Below are 8,741 nucleotides of genomic sequence, written 5' to 3' on the forward strand. Positions count from 1 at the left end.
TAGGCAAAAAAAATTTAAACTAAGGCCCAAAAAAATAATAAGTCGGTCTCTGGTCAGCGCGCGCGTCGATTTTAATCATGCGCGTCGATCTTTTTTTTTCCAAAATGTTCCGCGGTAGCTCCAACAGCGCCCTCTATTTCCGCACCTCCTCATTTTTTTTTTACCAAAGAGCACCAAGGAATGGGAAATTGCACCAAGGCAAATGATCGAAAGCACCAAGGCAAATTATGGAGGACACCAATGTACATGAGGACACCAAAAAAGCAAAATAGTACCCACCTTGTCTGTACAATCCAAGCTTGAAGGAAAAAAAAAACAGCCAAAAAAAAAAAGCCAAGTGGCCGCGTCAATTCCGGAACTTTGGTCTGACCAGAGACCGAATATTTTTTTTTTTTTGGCCTAAAATTCAAGTGCTTGCAAAAAAAATCATCATAATACACATCATGCTAAATTTAAAACTCACAGCATTGTTCTTTTCTGATGGTGTGTACTTGTAGTTGTGACACACATTACATTTTTAACAACAATGTTATCTGTTGATAAGGATATAGAAAATTATTGTTCAATATACCGGATATATGAAAACAAAAACAATCAATTTCAAAAGCCTTTTTTATATTTATGGAAGTCCAACATGTGGTGAAACGGATCCTAAACTTGTAAGACCCCAACCTGTATTATGGGAAGTTTACACAGATTATCAAATTAATTTACTGTAGTGTAAGGCTATTATTACAAGCCCATGCAGATAGGGCATATCAGTAACCTGTTAACATGTCCCCAGAATGTTAGCCTGTCTCTGTCAGTAACTAATCCCCCCCCCCCCCTATCCAGCAAATCACTGGGCCCCCTGGTTCCCCCCAACTTGCCAACAGGTAATCAGGAGTCACTAAGTACAGACTACACAACAGGTATCCATGTATTGTGTAACGATGAGGTGTCATAGACTCTATTGTTGTTTGTTCACAGTGTGACGCACTGTGGGCCAGACCGTGGGAAAACTCTTGACGATCCTCTTCACTCGATCAGCACAATGGGTGTCCTTTACTGCGGGTAATCCCGGACTACAAACGCGCATACCTGGACCCCTCCGTAGGTGTCTATTCATAGACCTGGGTTGACTTGTTGACTGATAGTGCTGACTTTAGGCTAAAGAACCCTCCCTTTCAAGGATTTTTTATAAAAACTCCCTTCTCTGGTTTTAGTTACATGTTTTGTTCATTCTTTAAATGCCTTTAAACAATTGGATCTGAATTTGTATTTTTTTTATTTGCCTTTTGTTTTCTTTACTAGTTGGGTATCGATGACCTTCCCTCCCACTTCTTTATGGATTCGGGTTTCGGTGGTGTGGGAAACTGGGTTGTTGCTTCAACTTCTGACCTTTTAAGTCGCAATTGAGTAATAAACAGGGATTTATTTGAGTCATTTGGCAAGACCAAGTAAAAAGTGGCACCCGGAGTTAAGGCGTTGGGAAAATAAGTTGGTTTCAGAAGGCACTGTAGTCTGTATTAATTAATCCTAAAAACCAAAACAAGTTTCGTCTTCAGTGTAGTGTGCAAATTTAATGGCCTTTTATTGAAATGATATGAATTTGGAACAAGACTTTTGGAAGTTAACAGACATCAGAATTTTCATCCGTGTGTTTTTCTTGTCCTCCAAGTTCTTTTCTTTATTTTGGATCAATCGTGAATTCAGATTAGGCCAAACAAACAAATAGTTCTGCTTCCGATTACATGGCATTTGAAAATAGGGTAGGTAGGTAGGGATTTTTTTTTTTTATGGGCATTTTTTTTTTTTTTTATACCATCGTATGGAGGTGTCTGCGTGTAGTCAAGGGTAAAAGGTAGCAATTGATGGTTTTCTGGGTTTTTTTCTCATTTTTCCCCAAAAAATTAGGGTAGGGGCTGTCAAAATAGGGTAGGTAGGGTAACGGGAAGCAAAAATTTTTTTTTTTTTGGCCTTACATGTAGTTTTCAAGTACATGTACATGTAATGGGGAGACAGGCATGCAGCTGGGAAGCAAACCCCCCAAAAGACAAAAGTTCTTTTTTTTTATTTTGGATCATCCATGAATTCAGATTAGTTTTCAAGAACATGCAATGGGGAGACAGGCATGCAACTGGGAAGCAACCCCACGAATAGACAAAATTCCAAGCTTTACCAGACTTAATACAGTGTTTTTAAATTTTTAATAGTATAAAGTGTGAAGTGAAAAAAAAAGAGGAAATCAGCTGATCTGAGGAAAAGTTGCACGCCCAGAAGGGCATGATCACAGGTGCATACAAAATCCTGAAAAGAGCCTATGTACAAAACAAATCTTGTCGCAGTTTTTGATTTTTTGTACTTGTCTGTACTCCTACAGCATAAATTAAAAGATAGGCCTACATGAATGTTAAAGGGACATCATTTGCTTTTCGGCTGTAATTTTCAGAAATGGATGGATTTGGTGGTTAGCATTATATATCAAATATGTTACACTGAATGTTTTGTGTTAATAGATGCTGGAAAAGCCAAGAACAAAAACTAATGCTGTTCTTGTAGTCTGGTTCCCTGACCCTACTTCTGACGAAACGGAGCAATTTATAGACGTCGGGGAATTGTCAGGTCGGGGAACCACACTAGCTGCCTTGCACCCGTTCACGGATGTGTAACTGATTGCAAACAAAATGTAGACTAAATTTGGTAAATTGGGAGTAGTATTTGAAAAAGTCAGTTGTTTTCCCAACGATGGTCGGACGACCATCGTTGGTAATTGATACAAAAATTCTGCTTTTCTTGAAAATGACAGCACACCAGGTGCAACGATTTCACAGGATGCTTGAGACTATTATTCACTTACAGTCAAGTAAGGTATTTCATAATAATTTGGTAATTGTAATTCATAATAATTTTGATGTTTGCCAATTACCTTTAAAGTACGAGATTGAATTGAAAAAAACAATTATCACTATACATGCACACACTGCATGTACTACACGCAAGATAACTTGTTTCGCTTTAACGCTTGTGGAAATGGTTTCTGAATAGTAAAGTTACGGTGATGCAACTTCAGGATCGAGTATTGTCATTAGTTCAATTGCTTCCTGTTGATAATCTATGAAGCGAGTGCACTTTTTTTTCCCAACTGCATTTTCTATTGTGGGAACTCAGAAACTGCCAAGTTCCCATTGCCTGTCCTTGTTTCTCTTTTGCTCTGCTCTTCCAACTGACTGTTTACTTGAAAAATGATAATTTCCTTTTTACATTTTTGATTTTGGAACAGTGCCATTTATAAGTACTGTATTAACCTGTACGTAATATATGACTGGCAAAATTCCAAAAGAGTTGTAGTGAATTCATACTCATAGTCTGTGCCAGCACAGAAAAAAAAAGAGCATTATCAAATTTATGGTGATAGCAATTTTTAAACAAAAACGGGCAACAAGTTTGGCATTCAAATTTTCAAATGAACTCACCAAAACAAATTTTAGGTTTCGTTTCCAGTTGTGTGTTTTCAATGTAGGCCTACACTGAACTAGTCTGAACAAGTCTGCATTATTCAAAGTCAGAGTTTCACTTTGAAAGCTCTACACAATTGTTATCGTTTTTATCTTCCAAACAAGAAGGTACCGGTATCCTTTACAATTTCTTTCAGGGTTTACTTGCAGTTTCATTTGGGGCATTCCTGATATACCCGAGTCCCATGGGCGCTTAAGACAAGACTCCCTTTCTGAGCAATTTCAGGCATTAGTGCATTTTTTTCCATCAACTCTTCTAAAACAAATTCCTTAAACCCATTCTTCGCTCTCTTGGGGCTCATAATGTGCTATGGAATGCAAGTCCAAATTCCCAATACTGAGTTCATCATGTGTCTGTATGAGAACTAAATTGTGTTATGATGAGATCTGTAAGCAAAATTATCAAATTTAAGAATGATCTTATTCCATTGGAATTTTCAGTAGACATCTCATCTGAAATACGTGGAGTTTGTCAACTTTTACAATTTAATATGATGAGATCTGTAAGCAAAATTATCAAATTTAAGAATGATCTTATTCTGTTGGAATTTTCAGTAGACATCTCATCTGAAATACATGGAGTTTGTCAACTTTTACAATTTTAATACTTTGTTGAAATACAAGTAGACTTTGTTAAAAAAAAAAACAATTACACATTCCTGATTTATCGTTTCCTTTTGTTTGTATGGCAGGTCTAACTAAAAAACAAATGGAATAAAAATGTTTTAATCTGAAATTTTATTTGAAAACAGAAAGACAACACTATATTATTCTGAAATTATGAGAATGTGTACTCAATGGACAGAAATTTCGAAAACACTTCTTAAAAAAACTGAAAGGCATATAATTTGGCGTTATTTTTTGTGTGCATAATTACCGCGTACACCTTTTGAATACTAGCATGGTATTTATCGTACTACTACCGGTACTAGCATGGTATTTATTGTACTACTACTAGCATGGTATTTATTGTACTAGCATGGTATTTATTGTACCAGAATAAATTAATGTACACGTGCTGGTATACGCTGTTTTACACAATGTGTATGCTGGTCTTTTCTCTCCAATTTATAGTACACTTACCTCGTAGGTTCTACTGGTTCTACAGGAAATGCTAGTAGTTTTATGTACACTGTAGTACCTTGAACAAACCTTCACTATGATGAAGGACACATTCTGTAGTTGAAAGACCCGAGCCACATTTCTTTGACGATCAATTTTACAATCTCTGGGCCGGGGTCAGTAATATTAATAAGGTTTTAAACCTAAGATTTATTTGATTCATAGAAGAATTAGAAGGTAATGGTTAAAAACACTTGGTAAATTTGCAAATAATATAATATTACTACACAAAATATAATCCTAACAAATGCCTGTATCTCCATGATTCTACAAACAAATATTGGCAATTTGCCAATTCACACCATGCTGCTTGAGAAATAAACAATTTATTGATGATTGATGTACCAAGTCATTATTTTAATATGATACCTAATTTCATCATGCTCAGAGTCACACCATTCATTTGAAAAGTTCAACTTAATTTCATTTAATTTTTACATTTTCCCAGATAATTCCGTAGTAAAGTTGCCAGTTTAAAATTCCACCATCGCTGACCTCAAAACAGCCGGTTAAAAAAAATGTTTTATTCATACTTATCATAGTGTTTACATTTGTTTTATTTACCGGATACGTACCTGATTGAACGCAAGCAGTAGTCCAACGACTACCAGCAGAAACAAACCTCTACGTCGAAAGCCAACCATGCCTCGCCAGCATACCGCGGCCGATGCTTAGTACATGCCCTGGCCAAATCTACGAGATCATGCTGGACGACCGCCGCACCTGAGCAAGACATCGACGGGGCGGCAACCGGTTAAGATTCCCAGTCTTCCCGTCCCACGCTTGGCTGCTTGGTCGGTTTGCGGAGTCAACTTGGGGCCCAACTTCCGAGGCCCATAACTTTCACAAAATGTTGAGTAAAGAAATCCGAGAGTGCTGCAGTGCTGGGGATATTCCAAAGTAACACGCTGAAGACGAGTCTCTCCTTAAAAACTAAAGACTGAACTTAGTTTCTCCTAGCAATAGCATCTAAATTAGATCTAAATCATGAATGACAGGTTCATAAACTTGTTCCATGTGATGTGAGCATGCAATACATGCAGTGTACGGTACGGTACCGGTACGCGTGCGTGCGGTAATACGTTCAACGTCGCGATTGACAGGTTTGCACACATTGTGTGAATGGGATGGGGACGATAACACAGTACACACATGACACATGCGGTGATGTGTAAAATAATTGGTGGCGCTATGTCAAAAAAATGAACGGGCCTTTTGTTGAAGCCGGTGTGTAGTCTATAGATATCTGATGGGCCGGGGCCCCGCCGGCCGGCGATTTTCAAGCTTCAGAATTGACTTTGCTGAAGTAAAGTCACTACACTAGTAAATCCAATTCTGGCCATGGTCAGATCGATGTATTTTTCGTATATATATCTTATTCATTACTTCCCCTCTGAGCTCCCCACCCCCAAAATAGCTGATGCATTTGCATCTTCTTGCACTTTTGAGACTCTACTCCCAGAATACTTTTTTTTTCTCTCGACACCACAATCGCTTGACAAAACCTAGTGCCAACTTATTGAATTCAATTCGGGGCGCACACTGTGTTCTCTTTAACACCTGTTAGGTTGTATTGTTATCGCCTATAGGAATGTAATTTATCAAAGAATAGCATATCCCTGGAATACCCTGGATGTAGTCCTCGTAATAGTTCCTCTCACATAATTTACATTTTTCAAACCTCCAATGTTCTTTACGCATCTCCTGTCCAATGCTTCTCTCCACCACACGAGGGCAGAGAATGTTATGGTTGATCTTTTAGATGTTTTGCGCCGACTTATGGCTGCATCGAGTTGTGTGCTCCCCAGGAAGCTGCGATATAATAATTTCACCTTTTATACAGTATAGGCCTGCTATAGATATGACATGATTCATTCAGTGATGGCATAACTCATTTTCTACATTCACTTTGTAGGATTTAAGAATAAAACAGCTTTTTTTGTCTTCCCAAACTGGGCTGGGGGGGGGGGAGCGTGGTCCCTAGTGTGCCCTAGTGTTGTAACGAAATAATATGCGACTTCATCCGGGTTGATTGAGGAAAGGAAAGCGGTGTAGCATCTCACAAAATGGTTTCAGCAGTGATACCCAAGTCAAGTGCCGGCCCTGCCCGGTTTCAATGATGAGAAGGTGACTTTCCGAGTACGGGAAAATGTTGTATTATGCAATTACCTGCGTCTTCATCGGATTGATTGATAAAAAGAAATCGCTAGCATCTCACAAAAAAGTGGCAGTATGCAGGGGCGCGGCGGAACGCTTTTCAATCTGGGGGGGGGGGGGGGGGGGGGGGGGAAATACCAAAAAGGGGCACTTATCCGAAAAAAGGGGCACCTTCCGTCGGTGTGAAAGTGAGAGCCTTTCGGCCTCCGCAATGGTGGATCCAGAGTACATTTTTACATTGGGGGGGGGGACCCACAAATGTGGTCCCAAAAAGTGGGTCCACAAATTCACGGCGTGGGGTTCGGGGCCCGGCCCGCTTAAGGGCCCGGGGGGGGGGAATGAGTTTTAGATGCTCTGTGGCGCGATCTTTTCTATATGATCTGAGGCGATTTAAATTCTGACCACTTTAACCAATATTGGTGAAAAGATGGTGGTGTATAGTCGCTGCCTTTTTTGGGACGTCACTGAAAAAAAGAGCAATTTGGGTTCGTGGTTTTTTGGGGGGGGGGGTGGGGGGGGGGGGGGGGTGGGGGGAGAGTGGCCCCGTTGCCCCCCTTCGATCCGCCCTTGGGCCCTTGGGCCTTCAGCACACCACACTACCGCCGCCCCTGCAGTAACCTTTCAGAGTCCGCCTATGAAATTGACTAGTTATGTAGAGAGACCACTTTTTCTTTTCGCGAGAGGGGCATTTTGCTTTTGATTGCCAGCTCAGTGACCATTTTATTCGCGTGAGGAGGAGCACTATTACTTTTAAAGGCCAGTTTTCCACGAGAGGGGCACAAGTTTAATGTTGCGAGCGGGGCACTAATAACTCGTGCTTTCGAGGGCAATATACCATCTCGAGAAATTATCGTGAGATGCACTATTGTTTTTGATGGCCAATTTTTCATCTCGATAGGGGCACAATTTCATTATTGCGAGAGGGGTATTTGTGCTTTGAGGGGTAGTTTTCCATCTGGAGAAGGTGTTACCGGTATCTTGTTAATGCGAGAGGGGCACTTTATATGTTTTGAGGGGCAGTTTTCCATTACAAGAGAGGAGACAATTGTATTTCCAGCGCGCTCATTATGCTTTCATAAGTGTGCGTTTTGAGGGGGACTTTTGTTTTCATCAGGGTGACCGTAAGGTCATGGCAAAATTCTGCTCAATGCAATTCAAAAATCTGTCAGATTCATCAAAAATCTGCCAAATTCCCCAGAATTACTCGATATACACTATAAACAATTAAAATCACATGCAAATGTTGTAGTATTGCCTTTATTGAGGTTCAAATTACATTAAGTTATAGTCAGATCAGTGGCGTCGCCAAGGGGGGGCCAGGGGGGGCACGTGCCCCCCCCCCCCGGAAAACCTAGTGCCCCCCCGAGTGCCCCCCCCCCCATCTGAGATTTGGGTTGGTAAAAAAATATATATATATTTTGTTATATTCAACTCCCATCATCTGAGTTGGTTAAATAGCAATTTCTGGAGATATCTTCAGATCGAATTTAGCATCAAATGTGGCACCATTTTGCATCTAGCCCATCCTCCGTATGCGAAAATTTTCCAAAGGGGAGGGGGGCACCCCCTCCCCTTAAACCCCTCCCCCAGGACGGCGATCCGTATCCACCTAAGTGCCCCCCATCAAATGCTGGTGCCCCCCCCCCCCTGTGCCCCCCAGACTGAAAAGTCTGGTGACGCCACTGAGTCAGATAAAGATGTTATAAATTGCGTATATTTCAGGCAAAATGGGCCGGGTTGCGTCACAACAAAGTCAGCGGTTCCCAGTGAACCTCAGCGCCTACAGACTGTGACCTGTCCTTTGATGATGCAAGGGTTTGTTCGAAAAGATCGAAGCTTTGTTTAACAAATGTACCTTGTTTTCAAATTGCTATGTTTTTCTGTCAAATATCCATCTTTGCAGAATTCTGCCAGAAATCTGCCAAAAAAATCCATTCTGTCAAATTTTCTTTCAAACTCGTTTTT

General features: G+C 40.4%; 1 protein-coding gene across 1 annotated transcript in view; it reads right to left on the bottom strand.

The window, feature by feature from the left end:
- LOC119745302 (protein jagged-1b-like) overlaps positions 1-6,006 on the bottom strand; it is a 54,032-nt gene extending 48,026 nt beyond the window's left edge. The window contains exon 1 of the mRNA XM_038221568.1: positions 5,195-6,006. Within this exon, the coding sequence (XP_038077496.1) occupies positions 5,195-5,263 (69 nt within the window). The 5' untranslated portion in view covers positions 5,264-6,006. The remainder of the gene's footprint in view (positions 1-5,194) is intronic.
- Between the last annotated feature and the right edge of the window lie 2,735 nt (positions 6,007-8,741).

Source organism: Patiria miniata, unplaced genomic scaffold, assembly GCF_015706575.1.
Source record: "Patiria miniata isolate m_02_andy unplaced genomic scaffold, ASM1570657v1 HiC_scaffold_7, whole genome shotgun sequence".
Classification (NCBI taxonomy): domain Eukaryota; kingdom Metazoa; phylum Echinodermata; class Asteroidea; order Valvatida; family Asterinidae; genus Patiria; species Patiria miniata.